This window comes from Anolis sagrei, chromosome 10 (genome assembly GCF_037176765.1).
Source record: "Anolis sagrei isolate rAnoSag1 chromosome 10, rAnoSag1.mat, whole genome shotgun sequence".
Classification (NCBI taxonomy): Eukaryota; Metazoa; Chordata; class Lepidosauria; order Squamata; family Dactyloidae; genus Anolis; species Anolis sagrei.
Genome location: NC_090030.1, coordinates 22285378 through 22311400, shown reverse-complemented (window position 1 = coordinate 22311400; position 26023 = coordinate 22285378). Strand labels below are relative to the sequence as shown.

At 45.3% G+C, this 26023-nt stretch overlaps 1 protein-coding gene across 2 annotated transcripts in view; it reads right to left on the bottom strand.

The window, feature by feature from the left end:
- HTR2C (5-hydroxytryptamine receptor 2C) overlaps positions 1–26023 on the bottom strand; it is a 244054-nt gene that overhangs the window by 16746 nt on the left and 201285 nt on the right. For both annotated transcript variants that reach the window (XM_060756103.2, XM_060756102.2), the window contains exon 4: positions 15564–16184. In XM_060756103.2, the coding sequence (XP_060612086.1) occupies positions 15564–15942 (379 nt within the window). In that variant the 5' untranslated portion in view covers positions 15943–16184. The remainder of the gene's footprint in view (positions 1–15563; positions 16185–26023) is intronic.

Here is a 26023-nt window from a genome sequence, read left to right as displayed (position 1 = left end):
TGTCGGGATTGATCTTCAGCTTGCTCTTCCTCATCCAGATCGACACAGCGGCCAGGCACTCGTCCAGCACCCGAGGAGCCTCCTTGGAATTAGGTGGAAATGGATCATCTCCTCCTGGATCCATTAACTTTCTAGCTGCAAGGACTTTCAGGTGATTGTTTGCACCATAAACTGCAAGGCTTGGCTGGCTAATCTGTTAACTTTTTCTCGATAGCAGATGAAACGGATCCTCTGCCTGAGAAACTCTGGCTGCCAGGATTCTTTCATCTCTTGGGTTGAGAAAGGTCGGCTCTACATTTGTGAAGTTCTCCTTTTTGCTTTGCAAAAAGGAGACTTGCAATTTCCATCCGGTTGGAAGTGTCACTGCAGGATGAAGAGAAGGGCTGGGATGCAGGAGTAAAAATAGCCCAGGGAGCACGCATTTTAATTAGCATTTTTGACAAAACATATGGCAGTTAAAACACAATGCTCATGCAGCGCCTCGCCTCATTCTTTTTAACAGAACTGACTAAATACTTTCGGGGATAATTGCTTCACTGTTGCGTTATTCTCTTCCCGTTGCTTTGACGTGCTGCAGAGGAAGAATGAGGAACGATGGCATGACTGTTTTTCATGCCCATTAAAGAACCACAGAGCAAAAAGGGACCTCAACGAGCATCTAGTTTCACTTCCGGCCATGCACCCAACTAGAGCACTCCTGAAAGACACCCATGCAATCTCTACCTTAAAAGCTATAAAGATGGAGAGTCCAACAGTTTTCAAGCCAGTCTTTTCCACGTCTTATAGAAAAATGTTCTTCCTAAGGTTTAGGTGGAATTTTCTTTCTTGTCATCGGAATCCATGGTTTCATGTTCTAGAACAGTGTTTCTCAACCTGGGGGTCGGGACCCCTCTGGGGGTCACAAGGGAGTGTCAGAGGGGTCGCCAAAGACCATCAGAAAACATAGTATTTTCTGTTGGTCATGGGGGTTCTGTGTGGAAAGTTTGGTCCAATTCTATCGTTGGTGGGGTTCAGAATGCTCTTTGATTGATTGTGAACTATAAATCCCAACAACTACAACTCCCAAATGGCAAGGTCTATTTTCTCCAAATTCTACCAGTGTTCACATTTGGGCATATTGAGTACTTGTGCCAAGGTTGATCCAGATCCATCATTGCTTGAGTCCACAGTGTTCTCTGGATGTAGGTGAACTACAACTCCAAAAACTCAAGGTCAATGTCCACCAGACCATCCCAGTATTTTCTCTTGGTCATGGGAATTCTGTGTGCCATGTTTGATTCAATTCCATCATTGATGGAGTTCAGAAGGCTCTTTGATTTAAGGTGAACTATAAATCCCAGCAACTCCAGCATTACCAAATGACAAAATCAATCACTCCCAACCCCACCAGTATTCAAATTTTGGGCATATCAAGTATTTAGCAAAATTTGGTCCAGTGACTGAAAGTACATCCTGCATATCAGATATTTACATTACAATTCATAACAGTAGCAAAATTAGTTATGAAGTAGCAACGAAAATAACATTATGGTTGGGGGTCACCACAACATGAGGACCTGTACTAAGGGGTCGCGGCATTAGGAAGGTTGAGAACCACTGTTCTAGAACTTGGAGCAGCAGAAAACAAGCTTACTCTATCATGTCAACCTACAACCTTCTCTTCTGCAAGTTAAGCTGTTGCAAATAAAGCTTCTTTTCCAGAGCTTTGATAATCTTGGTTGCTCTTCTTGAACACATCCCAACTTGACAATACTTTGGGCCTTGTGGTCAACCTCTGATGTTTCCTTTCAATAGTCTCAATGATAGAAGAATTGTTGAATCAACGAGGCACCATAACTACATCTAATGAATGTTCAGCTTCTGACTTGCTTAGAAGGGAACCAAAAGTCAGTAGGAACATGGACTTTGAGCCTTAAAGTTAATGTCTGGCTTTCCCTTTCTTGAGTCCCAATGAGAACAAAATTATTGAATCAATGAGGCACCATAGCTACATCTAATTGAACGTTCAGCTTCTGACTTGCTTGGAAGAACATGGACTTTGGGCCTTATAGTCAACTTCTGACTTGCTTTTTCAAGAATCCCAGTGACAGCAGTGTTACTGAATCAATGAGGCAGTATAGCTACATCTCATGAATGTTCAGCTTCTGACTTACTTGGAGGAGAAACAAAACTCTGAAGCTGAGGAACATATGAAGTAAGAACACAGACTTTGGGCCTTATAATCAACTTGTGACTTGCTTTTTCAAGAATCCCAGTGACAGCAGTGTTACTGAATCAATGAGGCAGGATAGCTACATCTCATGAACGTTCAGCTTCTGACTTGCTTGGAGGAGAAACAAAACTCTGAAGCTGAGGAACATATGTAGTAAGAACACAGACTTTGGGCCTTATAGTCAACTTCTGACTTGCTTTTTCAAGAATCCCAGTGACAGCAGTGTTACTGAATCAATGAGGCAGGATAGCTACATCTCATGAACGTTCAGCTTCTGACTTGCTTGGAGGAGAAACAAAACTCTGAAGCTGAGGAACATATGTAGTAAGAACACAGACTTTGGGCCTTATAGTCAGCTTCTGACTTGCTTTTTCAAGAATCCCAGTGACAAAAGTGTTATTGAATCAATGAGGCAGGATAGCTACAGCTCATGAATGTTCAGCTTTTGGCTTGTTTGGTGGTGAAACAAAAGTCAACAGACTCAATGACAGAAGAATGATTGCATCAATAAGGCATCATAGCTACACATCTAAATCAATGTGGCACCAAAACTACATCTAACAAATGGTCAGCTTCTGACTTGTTTGAATTAGAACCAAAAGTCTGAAGTTGCACAACATACGCAGTAGGAACATGAATTTTGGGCCTTATGGGCAACCTCTGATCTGTCCTTTCAATAGATCCAATGGCAAAAGAATAATTGCATGAATGAGGCAACATAACTACGTGTAACTCAAGGAGGCACAGTAGCTGTATCTAATGAATGTTCAGCTTCTGACTTGTCTAGAGGAGGAATACAAGTCTGAAGCTGCCCAACATAGGAACATGGAATGGTAGAAGCCAGGTGGTCAATATGAAATAGGCTATTTTGGGATGGAGTCTTGCTTCCCATCATCCCTTCCCAAGCTGCTCTGCCTTTTCCTTGCATCTCTCTCCTGCCTGTTGTCACAAAGCTGGTGTTCAGCTCCGCCGCCTCTTAGCTCCAGCCAAACAGGCAAACAAAACTATTACAGCTGATAATAATTTTAGAGACACAGCCACCAAAACAAACGACAAGGACAAAACACAAGCTGTGCGTGACGCTGCTTGTCAGCAAAACACATGGAAGCGGAAATCTGCTGTTTTGAAGCCTTGCATCTGTTGCAGGAGAGAAAATGCTGGAGAGGAGAGGGGGACTGAGAGAAGATAAAAGAAAGAAGAGAAGTGGAGGGGGGAGAAATATGGCAGCTTCTTTGAGACTAACTTTTATGGATATAAACCAGCCATGGGCAAACTTTCTAACTTGGGGCCCACATGCTAGCACTGCCTGCTAAGAGGTCTGGCTGCCCAGTGTTGGAAGGAAGGAAGGGAAGGAGGAAGGAAGGAAAGAGAAAAGGAAGGAGGGATGAAAGAGTGGAAGGGAAGGATGGAATGAGAAAGAGGGAGAGAGGGAAGAAAGAGGAAAGGATGGAAGGACAAAAGTGAAGGAAGGACAAAAGGATGGATGGGAAGGAGGAAGGAGAAAGTGGGCAAGACGGAAGAAAAGGGGAAGGAGGGAAGGAAGGGAGAAAATAAAGAGAGAAGGAAGGAAGGATGAAAGGGAAAGATAGAAGGAAGGAGAAAGAGGAAAGAAAGGAGGAAGGAAGACCGAAAGGGTGGGAAATGGATGGAGGAAAAGAGAGAAGGAAGGAGAGACAAAAGGGTTGGAAGGGAAGGATGGAAGGAGAAAGAGGGAGAGAAGGAAGGAAGAGGAAGGAAGGATGAAAGTGAAGGAAGGATGAAAGGATGGAAGGGAAGGAGGAAGAGGGAGAGAGGTAAGAAAAGGGGAAGTAAAGAAGGGAGGGAGGGAGGAAAGAAAAAGAGAAGGAAGGAATGATGAAAGGGAAGAATAGAAAGAAGGAAGGAGGAAAAAAAGGAGGAAGGAAGAATGAAAGCGCGGGAATGGAGGGAGGGAGAAAGAGGGAGGGAGGGAAAGAGAGAAGGAAGGAAAGACAAAAAGGAAGGAGAAAGAGGGACAGAGGGAGGAAGAAGGGAGAGAAGGAAGGAAGGGTGAAAGGGTGGAAAGAAGGACAGAGGGGAAAAGAGGGAGGTAAGAGAAGGAGGGAAGGAGGGATGAAGGAAGGAAGGAAAGAGAGAAGAAAGGAAAGCTATGATAGTGAGAGAGAGGAGGGCCTGAGAAAAGAGCCCAGGGAGGTCACATTTGGCCCCCGGACTTGTGTTTCTCCATATCTGATACAAACCCACTTAGAATAATAGAATCATAGAGTTGGAAGAGACCTCATGAGCCATCCAGTCCAACCCCATTCGGCCAAGAAGCAGGAAAATTGCATTTAAATCACCCCTGATAGATGACCACCCAGCCTCTGTTTAAAAGCTTCCAAATAAGGAGCCTCCACCACACTCCAGGGCAGAGAGTTCCACTGCTGAACGGCTCTCACAAGAAGTTCAAATGGAATCTCCTTTCTTGTAGTTTGAAGCCATTGTTCTGCGTCCTAGTCTCCAGGGAAGCAGAAAACAAGCTTGCCCCCTCCTCCCTATGACTTTGTCTCACATATTTATACATGGCTATAATCATGTCTCCTCTCAGCCTTCTCTTCTTCAGGCTAAACATGCCCAGCTCTTTCAGCCACTCCTCACAGGGCTTGTTCTCCAGACACTTGATAATTTCAGTCACTCTCCTCTGGACACTTTCCAGTTTGTCACTATCTCCCTTCAATTGTGATGCCCAGAATTGGACACAATATTCCAGGTGTGGTCTAACCAAGGCAGAAGAGAGCATGGGTAGCATGACTTCCCTAGATCTAGACACTATGCTCCTATTGTTGCAAGCCAAATCCCATTGGCTTTTTTTGCCACCACATCACATTGTTGGCTCATGTTTAACTTCTTGCCCACGAGGACCACTTCTTCAGATGTAGCCTGGAATGCACTGTATTGTAGATTTACCCATTCAAAGTGACTCTATCTTCACTCCTTCCCCAGCATTAGGATCCGTGTCTCATTCCCCAGATGCCCACTTTGAGTTTTTTCAAAGGAAATGTGGCTTTTGAACATGATTTCAAGTGGAAAGTAAGCATTAGTGTTTAATCTGCCTCTCTCTGCACTTCGGCTTCTGCTAATTAACATGCTTATTTAATTAGCCCTTCAGGAAAGGCAGGCCACAATGGCATATTTGAGCATGTTGGATGCAAGTTGCCCATTAGCGCAAGACATCCTTTTCTAAAACCAAAGGTTAACTGATAAATGTTTCAGAGAGCCGTGGCTTAATTGGCAAAACTGGACTTTGGCTGCTTGTTATCAGTCTCAGCATCCTGCGTCTTGGGGGCATTGAATGCCCTAAGGGACCACATTAGTAAGAATAGGAAAGCAAAACAGGATTTCTGTAGAGAATATGGGGCCCATGTAAAAGATACTCAGCTGACTTTGTTTGATTCAACAGGGAGGAAGTTGCATTTCCTTGGCAAAGCAGTTGTTGTTGGTCATCAAGGAAGCCTTCTTGAACGAAGGTCAAGGAGCCATGGCCTTTGGGGTTCCACATCTGTCAAAACGGGATATTATCCACCCCATTATCCACATCTACCCAAGGGCACTATCTATCCCATTATCCACGTCTAGAGATCCAAGGTTAGAATTCCTATCATGGAAGGAATGCTACTCTTGGATCACTAGATGTGGATAATGGCATAGATAGTGCCCAAAACCAAGGTTACAACAACATGGTTCACTTCAAACAGATCGAGTGCCTGGCCGCTGTGTCTATCTGGATGAGGAGGAACAAGCTGAAGATCAATCCCGACAAGGCAGAGGTCCTCCTGGTCAATCGCAAACCTGACCGGGGTATAGGGTGGCAACCTGTGCTGGACAGGGTTACACTCCCCCTGAAGCCACAGGTCCGCAGTTTGGGAGTCCTCTTGGATTCATCGCTCACGCTTGAGGCTCAGGCATCGGCGGTGTCTGGGAGCGCTTTCGCACAATTGAGACTCGTGCGCCAACTGCGACCGTACCTCGCAAAGGCTGATCTGGCCGGGGTGGTCCATGCCTTGGTCACCTCCAGATTGGACTACTGCAATGTGCTCTATGTGGGGCTGCCCTTGAAAACGGCTCGGAAGTTCCAACTGGTCCAACGAGCAGCGGCCAGGATGTTAACTGGGGCCCCTTACAGAGAGAGGTCAACCGTCCTGTTCAAGGAGCTCCACTGGCTGCCGTTTATTTTCCGAACCCAATTTAAGGTGCAGGTGCTTACCTACAAAGCCCTGAACGGTTTGGGACCATCCTACCTACGTGACCGCATCTCCGTCTACGAACCCACACGTTCACTTCGGTCATCTGGAGAGGCCCTGCTCGTGATCCCGCCTGTGTCGCAAGCGCGTTTGGTGGGGACACGAGACAGGGCCTTTTCTGTGGTGGCCCCGACTCTGGAACACCCTTCCCAAAGATCTTAGTCAGGCCCCTACCCTGGCAGTCTTTAGAAAGAATTTGAAGACCTGGCTGTTCCGATGTGCCTTCCCAGAATAGGAAATCTCCAATACCAAGTCCCATAAACACTTTATTAAAACTAAGATTGCCGCACGCTGCACACTGCACTTGCCCTATAAGCCTTATCTACCACCTGTCACATCAGCACTTTTAATCCTGTACCCATTACTCTGGCCCGGCCCAGTTTTATTGTGTCTTAGAGTATTGTTTATTGCTTGTTGTTATACTGCTTTAATTGTTTTTAATTTGCCTTAGGTTTTATATTGTTGTATTGTGTGTTGAGGCCTTGGCCTTTGTAAGCCACATCGAGTCCTTCGGGAGATGCTAGCGGGGTACAAATAAAGTTTAATAATAGTAATAATAATAATAATAATAACATCTGTTATAGAACTCCAGTATGCTGATGACAATGTCGTCTGCGCACATCCAGAAGAAGACCTGCAAGCCACTCTAAACACTTTCGCAGAAGCATACGAGAAGCTCGGCCTGTCATTGAACATCGAGAAAACCAAAGTGCTGTTCCAGCAGTCACCAGCCCATCCCTCTCCAATGCCAGAGATACAGCTTAATGGTCTAACATTAGAAAATGTTGACCATTTCCGCTACCTTGGCAGCCACCTCTCCACCAAAGTCAACATCGACACCAAAATACAACACTGCCTGAGCTCTGCGAGTGCAGCTTTTTTCCAAATGAAGCAGAGAGTGTTTGAGGACCGGGACATCCGTAGGGAGACCAAGGTGCTTGTTTATAAAGCTATTGTCCTCCCAACCCTGCTATATGCCTGCGAAACATGGACTGTCTACAGACATCATATGCAACTCCTGGAACAATTCCATCAGCGCTGCCTCCGGAAAATCCTGCAAATTTCTTGGGAAGACAAGCGGACAAACGTCAGCGTGGTGGAAGAAGCAAAGACCACCAGCATTGAAGCGATGGTCCTCCACCATCAACTCCGCTGGACCGGCCACGTCCGGATGCCCGACCACCATTTCCCAAAGCAGTTGCTCTATTCCGAACTCAAGAACGGAAAATAGAATGTTGACGGACTGGAAAAGAAATTTAAAGATGGGCTCAAAGCCAACTTTAAAAACTCTGGCATAGACACTGAGAACTGGGAAGCCCTCCAGCTGGAGGTCAGCTGTGACCAGCAGTGCTGCAGAATTTGAAGAGGCACGAATGGAGGGCAAAAGAGAGAAATGTGCCAAGAGGAAGGCGCATCAAGCCAACCCCAACCGAGACCGCTTTCCACCTGGAAACCAATGCCCTCACTGCGGGAGAAGATGCAGGTCAAGAATAGGGCTCCACAGTCACCTACGGATCCACCAGAATACTGCTCCTGGAAGACTATCCTATTCGGCCAACGAGGGATTGCCTAAGTAAGTAAGCCCTTGGATAGATGTGGATAATATCCTTGAATCTTTAGATGTTGATAATGGGATGGATACTACTCTTTGATCTCTAGATATGGATAATGGGAGAGATCATGCCCTTGAATCTCTAGATGTGGATAATGGTGTGAACACTATCCTTGGATGTCTAGATGTGGACAATGGGATGGACACTATTCTTTGATCTCAATATGTGGATAATGGGATGGATACTACTCTTGACTCTCTAGATGTAGATAATGGGATGGATACAATTATTTGATCTCAAGATGTGGATAATGGGATGGATACTAATCTTAGATCTCTAGATGTGGATAATGGGATGGATAATATTCTTTGATCTCTAGATGTGGATAATGGCATAGATAGCGCCCTTGGATAGATGTGGATAATACCCTCCAATCTCTAGATGTGGATAATGGCATGGATACTACTCTTTGATCTCTAGATATGGATAATGGCAGAGATTCTATTCTTTGATCTCAAGATGTGGATAATGGGATGGATACTAATCTTGGATCTCTAGATGGGGATAATTGGATGGAAACTATTACTGAGAATTTGTGCCAAGTTTGGTCCAGATCCATCATTGTTTGAGTCTACAGTTCTCTCTAGATGTAGGTAAACTACAACTCCCAAAACTCAAGGTCAGTGCCCACCAAACCCTTCCAGTATTTTCTGTTGGTCATGGGAATTCTGTGTGCCAAGTTTGATTCAGTTCCATCGTTGGTGGAGTTCAGAATGCTCTTTGATTGTAGGTGAACTATAAATCGCAGCAACTACAACTCCCCCAGGACAAAATCAATACCCTCCCCCAATCTGTTACTATTCATAACAGCAGCAAAATGAGTTATGAAGTAGCAACGAAACTAATTTTATGGTTGGGGGTCATCATAACATGAGGAAGCGTATTAAGGGGTCGTGGCATTAGGAAGGTTGAGAACCACTGGCATAGATAGTGCCCTTGGATAGATGTGGATAGTACTCTTTGAGCTCTAGATATGGATAATGGGAGGGATTTTTAAATGTGGATAATGGGGTGGATACTACCCTTGAACCCTTGGTGACTCCAAACCCATTTGAGGCAGTGATTCGACTCCAATATCTAATTCGAATCTTAAGCTAAGGATGCATCTACATGATAGGATTAATACAGTTTGATCCCACTTGAGCTGCCATTGCTCAAGGTTATGGGATCCTGGGATTTGTAGTTTGGAGAGTAGCTATTTTCAAATATCAACTCCCAGAAGCCTCTAACCAGCTTTGGGAGTTATCCTCCACACACAAAAAGGAACTTTTCCAAGCCGTGGAATCAAGGGCACAAAGTCATAAGGCAACAGAAGCAGTTTGCCTTTTGAGAGGCCCAGCAGGATCCTTTCATTTCCTTTCAGCTTCCAGCTGATTCTGGCAGGAAAAAGGAGCTTAGCAAGAGGTACAAAGGTCAACCTCAGAAAAAGAAGGTTGCTTTCTTTCAGATTTGGAATATTGACTTTCTTTTTTCTGAAGTCGTGGAGGGCAGGGAGGTGGGCAGATGAAGGAACACAGCAGGAAAGGAAGAGTGCCCGGAGAAAGACAACGGAGCGAAATAATGTTTTTAAAACTCAGAGATGGTGTCTTGCAATAGCCATCCTTGCAACTTTGGGCCTGCTTTGAATGCTTTCCCATTACACCAGCGTTTCTCAACCTGGAGGTCAAGACTTCTGGGGGGTCACGAGGTGGGGTGTCAGAGGGGTCGCTAAAGACCATCAGAAAACACAGTGTTTTCTGTTGGTCATGGGGTTCGGTGTGGGAAGTTTGACACAATTCTATTGTTGATGTGGTTCAGAGTGTTCTTTGATTGTAGGTGAACTATAAATCCCAGCAACTACAAATACCAAATGTCAAGGTCAATTTTCCCCAAACATCACCAGTGTTCACATTTGGGCATATTGAGTATTCATGCCAAATTTGGTCTAGATCCATCACAGTGCTCGCTGGATGTAGGTGAACTACAACTCCCAAACTCAAGGTCAATGCCCACCAAAGCCTTCCAGTATTTTTTCTTGGCTATGGGGATTCTGTGTAGCAAGTTTGGTTCAGTTCCATCACTGTTGGAGTTCGGAATGCTCTTTGATTGTAGGTGAACTATAAATCCCAGCAACTACAGCTCCCAAATGTCAAGGTCTATTTTCCCCAAACATCACCAGTGTTCACATTTGGGCATATTGAGTATTCACGCCAAATTTGGTCTAGATCCATCACAGTGCTCGCTGGATGTAGGTGAACTACAACTCCCAAACTCAAGGTCAATGCCCACCAAAGCCTTCCAGTATTTTTTCTTGGCTATGGGGATTCTGTGTAGCAAGTTTGGTTCAGTTCCATCATTGTTGGAGTTCGGAATGCTCTTTGATTGTAGGTGAACTATAAATCCCAGCAACTACAGCTCCCAAATGTCAAGGTCTATTTTCCCCAAACATCACCAGTGTTCACATTTGGGCATATTGAGTATTCACGCCAAATTTGGTCTAGATCCATCACAGTGCTCGCTGGATGTAGGTGAACTACAACTCCCAAACTCAAGGTCAATGCCCACCAAAGCCTTCCAGTATTTTTTCTTGGCTATGGGGATTATGTGTACCAAGTATGGTTCAGTTCCATCATTGTTGGAGTTTGAAATGCTTTTTGATTGTAGGTGAACTATAAATCCTAGCAACTACAACTCCCAAATGACAAAATCAATCCCCTCCCCCAATCCCACCAGTATTCAAATGTGGGTGTATTGGGTATTTGTGCCAAATTTGGTCCAGTGAATGAAAATACATCCTGCAGGTCAGATATTTACATTACTGTTCACAGCGATAGCAAAATTACAGTTATGAAGTAGCAACGACAATAATGTTATGGTTGGGGGACACCACAACATGAAGAACTGTATTAAGGATTCGTGGCATTAGGAAGGTGGAGAAACACTGCATTACACTAGGTAAAAGGTAAAGGTTTTCCCCTGACATTAAGTCCAGTCATGTCCAACTTGCTGATCAAAAGTTTGGCGATTCAAATCCGGGGAGTGGGGTGAGCTCCCGCTGTAAGCCCCAACTTCTGCCAACCTAGCAGTTTGAAAACATGCAAATGTGAGTAGATCAATAGGTACCGCTTCTGCGGCAAGCTAACGGTGGTCCATGCAGTCATGATGGCCACATGACCTTGGAGTTGTCTATGGACAATGCCGACTCTTTGGCTTAGAAATGGAGGTGAAGTTGCTGATCGAAAGTTTGGCGATTCAAATCTGGGGAGTGGGGTGTGCTCCCGCTGTTAGCCTCAGCTTCTGCCAACCTAGCAGTTTGAAAACATGCAAATGTGAGTAGAACAATAGGTACAGCTTCTGCGGCAAGGTAACGGTGGTCCTTGCAGTCATGATGGCCACATGACCTTGGAGTTGTCTATGGACAATGCCGGCTCTTTGGCTTAGAAATGGAGGTGAACTTGCTGATCGAAAGTTTGGCGATTCGAATCGGGGGAGTGGGGTGAGCTCTCGCTGTTAGCCCCAACTTCTGCCAACCTAGCCATTTGAAAACATGCAAATGTGAATAGATCAATAGGTACAGCTTCTGCGGCAAGGTAACGGTGGTCCATGCAGTCATGATGGCCACATAACCTTGGAGGTGTCTATGGACAATGATGGCTCTTTGGCTTAGAAATGGAGGTGAACTTGCTGATTGAAGGTTTGGCGATTTGAATTGGGGGGAGCGGGGGGAGCTCCCACTGTAAGCCCCAACTTCTGCCAATTTAGCAGTTTGACAACATGCAAATGTGAGTAGATCAATAGGTACTGCTTCTGCGGTAAGGTAACGATGGTCCGTGCAGTCATGATGGCCACATGACCTTGGAGTTGTCTATGGACAATGCCGGCTCTTTGGCTTAGAAATGGAGGTGAACTTGCTGATCGAAAGTTTGGCGATTCGAATTGGGGGAGCGGGGTGAGCTCCCACTGTTAGCCCCAGCTTCTGCCAACCTAACAGTTGGAAAACATGCAAATGTGAGTAGATCAATAGGTACAGCTTCTGCGGCAAGGTAACGGTGGTCCATGCAGTCATGATGGCCACATAACCTTGGAGTTGTCTATGGACAATGCCGGCTCTTTGGCTTAGAAATGGAGGTGAACTTGCTGATCGAAAATTTGGAGATTCAAATCCTGGGAGTGGGGTGAGCTCCCGCTGTTAGCCCCAGCTGCTACCAACCTCTTTGGCTTAGAAATGGAGGTGTGACATCATTCCCCCAGAGTTGGACATGACTACACTTTATGTCAGGGGAAACCTTTACATTTACGTAACTCTTATTAATGCTTTCCTTTTTATCTGTGACTTCCTCTTGTTGTATATGCCTGTGTTGTGATTTTGTTGTTGTATGCCAATAAAGCCTGGGGGGCCCCTGCCCACCTGAAGGTCTCTGCAGGGAGCATTCAGTTCCTCATGTTTCGCTCGCACTTTTGCCGCAAGGGCTTTTGTGGCTCCCTGCGTGGGCAAGGGCTTGGGCGTTCCTTTGGGGGAATGCCGCTTTGGAAATGCACTATTGGGAACAACAGGGTGCTGAGTTGGTGCTTCAATCTTACAAGCCAGGCCTAGTCTCCTGGGGAGAAGCGGAGGATGAAGCCAGGTTCGGAAACACCCCAGAAGGATAATCTAGAACTTACTGGGAATTTTACTGCTCTTTCCTCCAAATGGCAAAGGTCCAAATCACCCTTGGAAACAGCACCTTGTTTTTAAAAAACAGCACTGTAGAAGATGGGTTTACAAAACCCCACATCCATATTTCCCTCTATAAATAAAAATTCTGTAAAGATAGGTGCAAAGGAAGCATGGTTTCCATCCTGTTGCAATTTCCAAGTGGGGCTCATGGATAGAATGTTGGAATGGATGCAAACAGAAGAGCAATCACATTGGAAATATTGGCTTCAAAGGTCCAAATATGTGACTCAGTTTAAGCCAGCTTCCTATGCTCTGATGAAAGGTCCTAGATTCAAACCCTGCATCTCCAAATAGGACTTAGCAAGGCCTTGTGCCAGAAACCCTGCAAAATTTTGCATATAATGGGCCAGAGTTGATAGTATTGGACTAAAATGACCACACTCTTTAGTCGCTTTTCCTATGGAAAGCTTCTGGTAGGATCATAGAATTGTACAACTGAAGGCCATCCAAACCAACCCACTTCTGCCAGGCAGGGACAGCACCCCAGCAGATGGCCATCCAGCCCCTGTTTAAAAGCTACCAAAGAAGGAGATTTCAATGGACTCTGAGGCAGTTAATTCCACTGTTGAACAGCATTTGGCAGGGGGTTGGACTGGATGGTCCACGAGGTTTCTTCCAACTCTATGATTCTACTTAGCAACCGGAAGTTCTTCTGAATATTCAGGTGGAATTTCCTTTACGTTCTTGTGGGGTTTTTTCGGGCTATAGGGCCATGTTCTAGAGGCATTTCTCCTGACGTTTCGCCTGCATCTATGGCAAGCATCCTCAGAGGTAGTGAGGTCTGTTGGAATTAGGACAATGGGTTTATATATCTGTGGAATGGCTGGGGTGGGGCAAAGAGCTCTTCTCTGCTGGAGCTAGGTGTGAATGTTTCAACTGACCACCTTCATTAGCATTTGAAGGCCTGGCTGAGCCTGGGAAAATCTTTTGTTGAGAGGTGTTAAGATGTGCCTGGTTGTTTCCTCTCTGCTGTTTTGCTGTTGTAATTTTAGAGGTTTTTTTAATACTGTAGCCATATTTTGTTCATTTTCATGAACAGGAAACAACCAGGCACCTCTTAACACCTCTCAACAAAAGATTTTCCCAGGCTCAGCCAGGCCTTCAAATGCTAATAAATGTGGTCAGTTGAAACATTCACACCTAGCTCCAGCAGAGAAGAGCTCTTTGCCCCATGGCTCTATAGCCCGAAAAAACCCACAAGAACTTAGTGATTCCAGCCATGAAAGCCTTCGACAATACAATAGGGTCAGGAATGGGAAAAGCAGAGAGCAGTAACCATAGTCCAATGCTGCCAAGAAACCTCTGCGAGAAGTTCATCTCAATTTGGCAATGACTTGAAGGCCCGTCACAACAAGAAAAGCATTCAAAGTGTGGTCCAGAATAGACATGGGGTCCAAATTTGGTCCCTTGACCCACTCAAGTTCCCAGTCTTTCCTCGATCGATTTATACTATGTAACAGAATTTGAAAAAAAATCTGTTCCTGGTTTGAAAGCATTATTTCCTGTTTAATTGTGTGGCACTTACTTTGGAAGTAGTTGTTCTACTCCAGAACCTTTGTTTTTGTGGCTGCCACAAACTTTGTTGAATTGGTTGAGACTCTAGGACAGTGTTTCTCAACCTGGGGGTCGGGACCCCTGGAGGGGTCGCGAGGGGGTGTCAGAGGGGTCACCAAAGACCACCAGGAAACATAGTATTTTCTGTTGGTCATGGAGGTTCTATGTGGGAAGTTTGGCCCAATTCAATCGTTAGTAGGGTTCAGCATGCTCTTTGATTGTAGGTGAACTATAAATCCCAGCAACTACAATTCCCAAATGTCAAGGTCTATTTTCCCCAAACTCCAAGAATTGAGAATTCGTGCCAAGTTTGGTCCAGATCCATCATTGTTTAAGGCTACAGTGCTCTCTTGATGTAGGTGAACTACAACTCCCAAAACTCAAGGTCAATGCCCACCAAACGCTTCCAGTATTTTCTGTTCGTCATGAGAGTTCTGTGTGCCAAGTTTGGTTCAATTCCATCGTTGGTGGAGTTCAGAATGCGCTTTGATTGTAGGTGAACTATAAATCCCAGCAACTACAACCCCCAATTGACTAAATCAACCCCCTGCTCAACCCCACTAGTATTCAAATTTGCATGTATTGGGTATTTGTGCCAAATTTGGTCCAGTGAATGGAAATACATCCTGCATATTGGATATTTACATGGCAATTCATAACGGTAGCAAAATTACAGTTGTGAAGCAACAACAAAAATAATGTTATGGTTGGGGGTCACCACAACACGAGGAACTGTGTTAAGGGGTCACGGCATTAGGAAGGTTGAGAAACACTGATTTATACTATGTAACAGAATTTGAAAAAAAATCTGTTCCTGGTTTGAAAGCATTATTTCCTGTTAAATTGTGTGGCACTTACTTTGGAAATAGTTGTTCTACTCCAGAAACTTTGTTTTTGTGGCTGCCACAAACTCTGTTGAATTGGTTGAGACTCTAGGAGATATTCATATAGCAAAATGTGCTGCAGGATTTCCTTCCCGCAAAAATAAAAATTTTGGAGTTTGATGCATTTTTCGACATTTTTATGATAGAACCAATAAGGAAATGACATTTATAACCCAGGAACAAAAATCATGTTGGGTTGTTGTAAGTTTTTCAGGCTATATGGCCATGTTCTAGAGGCATTCTCTCCTGACGTTTCTCCTGCATCTATGGCAAGCATCCTCAGAGGTAGTGAGATCTGTCATGTTACACAGTGTTATTGAAGTGGAAGAAAGGCAAGAGGCTTACCGTAGAGGATGGTGATGAGGGACACCGGCATGACCAGGATGCCCACCAACATGTCGGCCACCGCCAAAGACATCAAGAAGTAGTTGGTGGCATTCTGGAGCTTCTTCTCCAAAGAGACAGCCATGATGACCAAGATGTTGCCTCCAATGGTCAGCAGGATGATGACCAGGATGAGGAGGGCCGGCCAGTTTTTCTCCCCGAGGGATGTCCGGGAGACCTCTGCCTCCAGGGAGGCGTTGAGGGGCTCCGAGGTGGGCAGGCTGTGGTTCAAAGTCCAGTTAGGGGTCAGCTGCCAGGCCATGAGGCTGCTGAAGTCCAGTGTGACGGAGGCCGTGGTCAGGCCCACCAAGAGGCCACTGCCCCCCTTGACGGCGCTCATCGCCCACTGACGGACCCCGTTCTCAAATGGAAGGCGGAGGAGGCCCAATGCAGAGGCAAGATCTCTGGGCAATGGGGCCACCAAGGCAGGCCGCCTGCCATGACGGGTGGAGGTGCATCGAAGTCGGAGAGGAGTCTCCACAGAATCCCGCCAAGGCCGGGCTTTCTGGACAGCCGATGCCCACTGGCCGGTGGCAACAGGGTTTTGGCAACAAGGTCCAACTCATGGTCAAGGCTGGCATTCTGCAAAAGGGAAAGGAGAGAGACAGTGTTGGAAGGAATCAAAGGAAGAAAGGAAGACAGAGGGCCCTTCCACACAGCCGTACAACCCTGAATATCAAGGGAGAAAAACATTCTGGGATATTTTTCTGGCTTGATATTCTGGGTTATATGCCTGCCAAAAGGGACAGTTTAACTTACGCTTACGATCGTGCCATCACCACACAAGAAGGGAGCTTCGAAATGGTTGAACAGAAACTCTCTGAAGCTTTAGGTGCTCTTACTGATTCCTAATCCATCTAAAATGCAGACATGTGCTTTTCACCTTAAGAATAGACAAGTATCTTGAGCTCTGAGGATTATTTATTTATTTATTTTAAACTTTTGTGTCCCGATCTTCTCTACCTCCGGAGAGGGACTCAGACCAGCTAACAGCAAGTATTCAGTGCTCACAAACAAACCTTTAAAACGTCATATATAAACAATAAGTTAAAAATACATATCAGATAAAAAGCATAATAAAACATTCGCCAGGATAAAAACAACATCCAACTCAGTCCGCACACTGTGGTCAATACCTTAATCAATTACCAGTCTCGGCCATCACTCTGCAAATGCCTTGTTCCACTTGCTTCCTAAAGGTTAAGAGGGAGGGGGCAGATCTAATTTCGTTTGGGAGAGAGTTCCATAGCCGGGGAGCCACCACAGAAAAGGCCCTGTCTCTTGTCCCCACCAAAAGCGAAGGTGGCGGGACTTAGAGCAAGGCCTCTCTGGAAGATCTTAATGCCCTTGATGGTTCGTAGGGGAAAATCTTACTGGAGCATTGCAGCACACCCAAATACCTGGACCGTGCTCTGATTTATAAGAAGTATAGCTTGAATATTAATCAAAAATTCTAGAAATTCTAGAAATTTGTATTTTGGTATTTTATTTATTTATTTTAGTCTTTTTTCTTTCTCACCATTGGGACCGCATTAAGTCCACGAATCCTGATGAATGGATTTTCTTCTACCGTACTTGTACAGCGTCGCCCTTGATGCTTTCATACAGTCACTGCATACGGCAGGGACGTGGCCACTGCCATTTTTGAGCTCCCCCCAAAATATGCAGCAGTCACAGATTCTCCAATCCAGATTGGAAGTTTCAGTACCCGCTCTATAAGATGACTCCTGGCGTATAAGACTACTCCCGCATATAAGACGACTCCCATGCACAAGGCTACTCCAGCATATAAGACGACTCTCGTGTATAAGATGACTCCCGCGTATAAGACGACTCCTGACTTTTGAGAAGATTTTCTTGGGTTAAAAAGTAGTCTTATACGCCAGAATATATGGTACTTTCAAAGTCAGGCTGGCACAATTAAACAGGAAATAATACGAAGGATATTTTTTAAAGTAAGGTCTGTTTTGTTGTAGACACTAGTAGTTTGTGCGCATACCACAACGAGCGTGTGCGTCGTGTACCGGCATGCCTCGGAAGCAACTGTGCTCAGTTTCCGCTCTGTAGCTCACCTGTACGGTTCTGTTCTGTGCTTTAAAAATGTTTAAGACTATCAACTCACCCGCCACATGTGAGGTTCGCTCAGTGATACGGTTTTTGTCAGCAAGGAACCTGCCTGCTGCAGAAATTCACCGACAGATTTGTGAAGTGTACGGTGATACTGTTATGAGTGAAAGCAAAGTGCGTAAGTGGGTACGACAATTCAAAGATGGCCGTGACAACATCCATGATGACGACGACGTGAAAACGGCAGTGAACTCTTGGTTATCAGAGCAGGCGGCAAGTTTTTATGAAGAGGGTATTTTAAAATTGGTTCAGATGTATGATAAGTGTTTGAACAAACTTGGCAACTATGTCGAAAAATAGAGTGGAGTATGTACTTTCTGAAAATAAATTTACTTTTTTGAAATAAACTTTCGTTGTGTACTTATGTTCAAACGGACCTTACTTAAAAAATACCCCTCGTACTTGCAAACCAGGAACAAAATTTTTAAAAATTTTGTCACATAGTGTAATATTTCCAGTAAACTGAGCCTAGCACATTGGTGCAAACTTCTTGGCAAACTAAACCCTTGCATTCCCATCCACTGGCCTGGATCAAAGCATAGGGTGTTCATCATAATCACAAGGAGAGTGATATATCCGAGTATCCCCAAAACAATCTCGCCACCTCCCTTGTTCTGCAAAGACCTCCCAAACCTTCTTGAATCTGGATCCACTGTTTGGTTGCAGGAGTGTTAAGCTGAAAGGCACTGTTCCAGGTCTCTATTTTCAGACTTGACACCAGCCTTTCGGTCCCACAATGCCTCCCTTGCAATAAATCTCCCCCAAGAGCCAGGCTCCTTTCAACCTTTGCCCTTTGAGATTCTTCTGATGCCAAGTCACCCTTCTCTCTCTCTCTCTCTCTCTGGTTCCGAGAAGCCAAAAAAAGAGACAGGAATAAACCAAGTCCCTAAATGGAAGCAGCTGGGATGGGTCCCCACATTTTGAGCCAAAGCAGGACAACTATTAAAAGAAAGGAAGGAAGAAGCCCAAGGAAAACATCAAGGCGCCTAGACACACCATTGCATTCCGGAGTATGGATTTTCTCATATTTTGGAGTATCAGTTCCCTATCCAAATATTTTATTGCAATGCCTTTCCCAAGGAAGGGTTGGCCCTGAGAGAGTTTGGGGTGGGAATCAATTTGGGGCTCTGGTTTGATTTCACTACATAAAATGATTTTGTTCTTGGGTTATAAATGCCATTTCATTATTGGTTCAATCATAAAAACATGGAAAAACTGTATTAAACTTTGCAGATCATCCTGCAGCACATTTTGCTCTAATTTTTCAATGAATATCTCCTAAAGTAGTGGTTCTCAACCTTCCCAATGCCGCGGCCCCTTAATACAGCTCCTCATGTTGTGGTGACCCTCAACCATAACATTATTTTCATTGCTACTCCATAACTGCAATTTTGCTACTGTTATGAATTGCAATGTAAATATCTGATATGCAGGATGTATTTTCATTCACTGGACCAAATTTGGCACAAATACCTGATAACCCCAAATTTGAATACTGGTGGAGTTATGGGAGGAGACTGATTCTGTGATTTGGGAGTTGCACTTGCTGGGATTTATAGTTCACTTACAATCAAAGAGCATTCTGAACTCCACAAACACTGGAATCAGAGGCGGCCCTAGGTAATTTTCAATGGTAAGCAAACCATATTTTGGTCCATCCCACCCGCCCCCAACCAATCATTGATATATATTTTCTGTTCGTCGTGGGAGTTCTGTGTGCCATATTTGGTTCAATTCCATCATTGGTGGAGTTCAGAATGCTCTTTGATTGTAGGTGAACTATACATCCCAGTAACTACACTTGCCGCACTTGCTCCCTTGCCTGGCCTGCTTTGGGTCCAGAGGCGTGCCTGAAGACCCCCGGCATGTGCACCAAAAGTCACCTCTTCTCCTGACTTTCTCCTCAGCCATTGGGACCAAGAGAGAGACAGAGAGAGAGAGGTGGAGATGCCCACCTTTCCTGAAGGTAGGTGGAGGTGGGAGATACCTCCAGTCGGAGGGGCTCTCTCTCTCTCTCTCTCTCTCTCTCAGTGTCCCAATGGCTGAAGAGAAAGTCAGGAGAAGAGGCGACTTTTGGTGCGCACGCTGGGGTCTTCAGACACGCCTCCGGACCTGAAGCGGGCCAGGCACAGCGGCTTGGGGAGAGGAGGCGGGTGGAGCGCCGGGGGATCAGGAAAAGGAGCCGGTCATGGGGAAGGGATCGAACTTGGAGAACGATCGAGCGCCGGCTCTGCTCGCGCACCCGGTGGCTGGGTGGAGCAGGAATGAGAGGGGCTAGGCGAGGCTCAAGGGCCCAGCCCCTTTGGGAAGAGGATTGCCCGGCAGCGAGGCAAGAAAGCCGAGGCTCCCCCCGTACTGCTAGGACTGTTGTGAGCTGAGGGGATGCTCCTCAAGTGGCAGTCGAGGGGCGTTTACAGAGGCACCTCTGCACCCCTGGCAAAAAAAAAAAGTGTTCTGCAACCGCTTACTTTGCGTAATGGACGAGCCGCCCCTGGCTGGAATTGAACCAAACTTGGCACACAGAACTCCCATGACCAACAGAAAATACTGGAAGGGTTTGCTGGGCATTGACCTTTAGTTTTGGAGTTGTAGTTCACCTACATCCAGAGAGCACTGTGGACTCAAACTATGATAGATCTGGACCAAACTTGGCAGGAATACTCAATATGCCCAAACGTGAATACTGGTGGAGTTTTGGGAAAATAGACTTGACATTTGGGAGTTGTAGTTGCTGGGATTTCTAGTTCACCTACAATCAAAGAACATTCTGAACCCCACCAAACTTCCCACACAGAACCCTCATGACCACATTCAAGCTGGAATGTGTCCAGAGGAGGGCGACTCAAATGATCAAGGGTCTGGAGAACAAGCCCTATGAGGAGCGGCTTAAAGAGCTGGGCATGTTTAGCCTGAAGAAGAGAGCAGTACGTGTGAAAAAGATCTTGGAGTCCTCGTGGACAACAAGTTAAACATGAGCCAACAATGTGATGTGGTGGCAAAAAAGCCAATGGGATTTTGGCCTGCATCAATAGGAGCATAGTGTCTAGATCTAGGGAAGTCATGCTACCATGCTACAATATTCCAGGTGTGGTCTAACCAAAATGGAATAGAGCATGCTCTATTCCATTTTGGTTAGACCACACCTGGAATATTGTGTCCAATTCTGGGCACCAAAATTCAAGAGAGATATTGACAAGCTGGAATGTGTCCAGAGGAGGGCAACTAAAATGATCAAGGGTCTGGAGAACAAGCCCTATGAGGAGCGGCTTAAAGAGCTGAGCATGTTTAGCCTGAAGAAGAGAAGGCTGAGAGGAGATATGATAGCCATGTATAAATATGTGAGAGGAAGTCACAGGGAGGAGGGAGCAAGCTTGTTTTCTGCTCCCCTGGAGACTAGGACACAATGGAACAATGGCTTCAAACTACAAGAAAGGAGATTCCATCTGAACATGAGGAAAAACTTCCTGACTGTGAGAGCTGTTCAGCAGTGGAACTCTCTGCCCTGGAGTGTGGTGGAGGCTCCTTCTTTGGAGGTTTTTAAACAGAGGCTAGATGGCCATCTGTCAGGGGTACTTTGAATGCAATATTCCTGCTTCTTGGCAGGGGGTTGGACTGGATGGCCCATGAGGTCTCTTCCAACTCTATGATTCTATGATTGACTAGCCGTCCCTTGTCACGCGTTGCTGTGGCCCACATGGGGGTTCTGTGTGGGAAGTTTGGCCCAATTCCATCATTGGTGGGGTTCAGAATGCTCTGTGATTGTAGGTGAACTACCAATCCCAGCAACTACAACTCCCAAATGTCAAGATTCTATTTTCCCCAAACTCCACCAGTGTTCACATTTGGGCATATTGAGTATTTGTGCAGAGTTTGGTCCAGATCCATCATTGTTTGAGTCCACAGTGCTCTCTGGATATAGGTGAACTACAACTCCAAAACCAAAGGACACTGCCCACCAAACCCTTCCAGTATTTTCTGTTGGTCATGGGAGTTCTGTGTCCCAATATTGGTTCAACTCCATCATTGGTGGGGTTCAGAATGCTTTTTGCTCCCTTGCCACGCATTTCTGTGGCCCACATGGGGGTTCTGTGTGGGAGGTTTGGTCCAATTCTGTCATTGGTGGGGTTCAGAATGCTCTGTGATTGTAGGTGAACTACCAATCCCAGCAACTATAACTCCCAAATGTCAAGATTCTATTTTCCTGCAAACTCCACCAGTGTTCACATTTGGGCATATTGAGTATTCGTGTAGAGTTTGGTCCAGATCCATTATTGTTTGAGTCCACAGTGCTCTCTGGATGTAGGTGAACTACAACTCCAAAACCAAAGGACACTGCCCACCAAACCCTTTCAGTATTTTCTGTTGGTCATGGGAGTTCTGTGTCCCAGTATTGGTTCATGGGGATTCCATGTGGGAAGTTTGAGCTAATTCTATCATTGGTGGGGTTCAGAATGCTCTTTGATTGTAGGTGAACTATAAATCCCAGCAACTACGACTCCCAAATGACAAAATCAATTTTTTGAGTGAAGGACATACATTGGGCTGTTAGGTATCTTGTGTCCAAATTTGGTGTCAATTCGTCCAGTGGTTTTTGAGTTCTGTTAATACTACAAACGAACATTACATTTTTATTTATATAGATAAGGAGGTTCTGTTGTCATATCATCAAGTAAGCTTTCAACTTTGCCTGTTCTAGTATCTTTTAATGGCGAGCTATCTTATACCCCGGCCATCCGTTGTGTTTTTACTCTGCTAATGTTATGCTTTAAGAGGAAGGTCAAACTGATTCAAATGGATTCGTGTAACTCTGGTCAAACGACCTTCCACACCTTTTGGCATTAACATTTCCGACCGTTTCTGGAATAGAATAACTACTTTCAAAGTCAGGACCGCACAATTAAATAGGAAGAACACTTTCAAACTCGGAACAGAAAATTTTTCAATTTTTGTTTCATAGGGTTATCATTAGCTGCTGCTCGGAAGGCGCCAAAGCATAGGCATTGCTAACCCGAGACGGAGACGAAACGCATCGATGAAGGTTGATTAAAACACAATTACGGAGCAACGGCTCAAAGCGGGCAGAGATCTCCTTGGGAGGGGAAAAGAGTTGAGATTTATGGCAATGAGGGAGTAAAGATGGAGGCAGCAGAGACAAAACCAGAGCGGAAATGTTTCCAATTAAAGCACCACTTTCCTGCTCAAAAGCCAGCCTGAAATATCGCTTTCAGAGCCCTCCCTTGCTCCACATCATTTGCTTTTCCACACAGTAGTTATCGGGACTTGAAAGGCCCTTTATCATCAGGTTGGGCTGCCAGAAGGACCACCATCCATGCAAATAAAGATGGAGATTGGCAGAAAGTTGATGGCAAGGCGAGACAGGGAATGGTTGACATTTCCCAATCCCCAATTCTGGGGCTTGCTAGTTGGATGATGGGAGTTGGCCTCTGACACTTCCGGAAACAGAGGAAAGCTGTGTTATTGCCATTGTGATGATGGTGGTGTGCCTTCAAATCCTCTGCAACTCAGAATAAATCCTATAGTTGGAAGAGACCTCCAAGGGTCATCCAGTCCAACCCCATTCTGCCAGACCCTCCAGACAACTCCTCCATCAAGCCTCTGCTAAAATCCATATAATAGTATCAAAGACTTGGAAGAGATACCCAAAGGCCATCCAGTCCAACCCAATTCTGCTATGCAGGAGAAGCACAACCAAAGCCATCTGACGTCTCCTGACGTTTCGCCTGCATCTATGGCAAGCATCCTCAGAGGTAGTGAGGTCTGTTGGAAATAGGAAAATGGGTTTATATATCTGTGGAATGGCTGGGGTGGGGCAAAGAGCTCTTCTCTGCTGGAGCTGGGTGTGAATGTTTCAACTGACCACCTTCATTAGCATTTGAAGGCCTGGCTGAGCCTGGGAAAATCTTTTGTTGAGAGGTGTTAAGATGTGCCTGGTTGTTTCCTCTCTGCTGTTTTGCTATTTTTGCTGTTTTGCTGATGAACCAGCCTGGACACAGCATATTATTTGAGAACACAGAAATGCTGGACCACACCAACAACCACCATGTCAGACTACACAGAGAAGCCATTGAAATCCACAAGCATGTGGACAATTTCAACAGAAAGGAAGAGACCATGAAAATGAACAAAATCTGGCTACCAGTATTTAAAAAACTCTAAAATTACAACAGCAAAACAACAGAGAGGAAACAAACAAGGACATCTAACTACCTCTCAACAAAAGTTTGCTCTAGGCACTGTCAGGTCATTATATGCTAATCAAGGTGGTCAGTTGAAACATTCACACCTAGCTCCAGCAGACAAGCATCCTTTGTCCCACCCTGGTCATTCCACAGATATATAAACAGCAGAGTGGAAACAACCAGGCACATCTTAACACCTCTCAACAAAAGATTTTTCCAGGCTCAGCCAGGCCTTCAAATGCTAATGAAGGTGGTCAGTTGAAACATTCACACCTAGCTCCAGCAGAGAAGAACTCTTTGCCCCACCCCAGCCATTCCACAGATATATAAACCCATTGTCCTAATTCCAACAGACCTCACTACCTCTGAGGTTGCTTGCCATAGATGCAGGCGAAACGTCAGGAGAGAATGCCTCTAGAACATGGCCCTATAGCCCGAAAAAACCCACAAGAACCTAGTGATTCCAGCCATGAAAGCGTACGACAATACAATATTATGGTAGGTGGTCACCACAACATGAGGAACTGTATTAAGGGGTCATGGCATTAGGAAGGTTGAGAACCACTGCTCTAAACTAAATTCTGCCTATGTGCCAAATGCTGCAGTCAAGCTGGAGTGGGTCAAATTTCGATTGAAGCCTGGGTTTGGATCCTTAAATTCCTTTATTGGTTGAAATCAGTGTTTTGCTCAGTGGGCCTGGCCCCTCTCTTGTCATTTTGCCAATTCCTACCACTGTGACCATAACAATAGATGAAAAATGTAAGGCCGTGGGTGTCAAAGCCCCAACATAATACCCCGTACTTAATTCAGCTCAAATTCGGCAAATTAAAGGGAAGAATATTAATGTTCCTAGTAATGAAGCATGAATTATGCATCCGTTGGGCCAGCGTGTGTTGTGGGATTCCTCCACTCCGCTTACACCCACCGATCCCGAAACCTCCCAGTTAATATCCACCCTAATGACTTTTTAAAAATTAATTTGGGGTTGAAATAAATTTGTTCAGGTTTCCTTACTGCTTTGGTGCGGCTAAGTTGAGTCTCTCAGTCCGCCGAGTGGGAATCGTCGGAGTATTTCTTTTTCTCCCCCTGCTGCAAATGACTCCCAAATTGCCTTGCTTTTTTGACAGAGAGAGTCGGTAACAAGGCAAAAGGGTTTAGGAGGCAGCCAACTGTCAGTTTTGACAACAAAGCAAACATGAGGAAAGGTTGCCTGGGAGAGGAAAATGGGATCATTTGGAAAGGGAGGACCAGCTCAGAAAGGATTTCAGCACAGAAACATCCCCAGAATCTCCTTTTCCTCTGTGCCGGATGCAGGGGAGGGAGAATAATAGAATTATAGAGTTGGAAGAGACCTCATTGCATTCAAACCATCCCCGACAGATGGCCATCCAGCCTCTGTTTAAAAGCTTCCAAAGAGGGAGCCTCCACCACACTCCGGGGCAGAGAGTTCCACTGCTGAACAGCTCTCACAGTCAGGAAGTTCTTCCCAATGTTCAGATGGAATCTCTTTTCTTGTAGTTTGAAGCCATTATTCCCCGTCCTAGTCTGCATGGAAGCAGAAAACAAGCTTGCTCCCTCCTCCCTATTTATTTATTTACAGCATTTATATTCCGCCCTTTTCACCCCACAGGGGACTCAGGGCAGATTGCAGTGTACACATATATGGCAAACATTCAATGCCAATTTAGACATACAACATATACAGACATACACAGAGGCTATTTAACTTTTTCTGGCCACCAGGGGAGCTGTTGCTTTCATCGTCCATCTGCGACACTGATGAAGTACTTCTGCATTCCCAGCATGCTTTTTTGCTGGAGTGCTTTGCTGGAGTCTTTTTTATGGCCTCATAAATTAGTTAATTTAGCCTCCCCACACTTTAAAGTGGTACCTAATTTTCCTATTTGACAGATGCAACTGTCTTTCAGGTTGCAAAGGTCAACAACAGGCTACACAATTGGTTGGAAACCTACTCCAACCCGGGCTGGCTTCAAACTCATGACCTTTTGGTCAGAGTGATCTTAATGCAGCTGACACTCAGCCAGCTGCACCACAATCCCTATGACTTCCTCATAGAGAAAGAAGGAAGGAAGG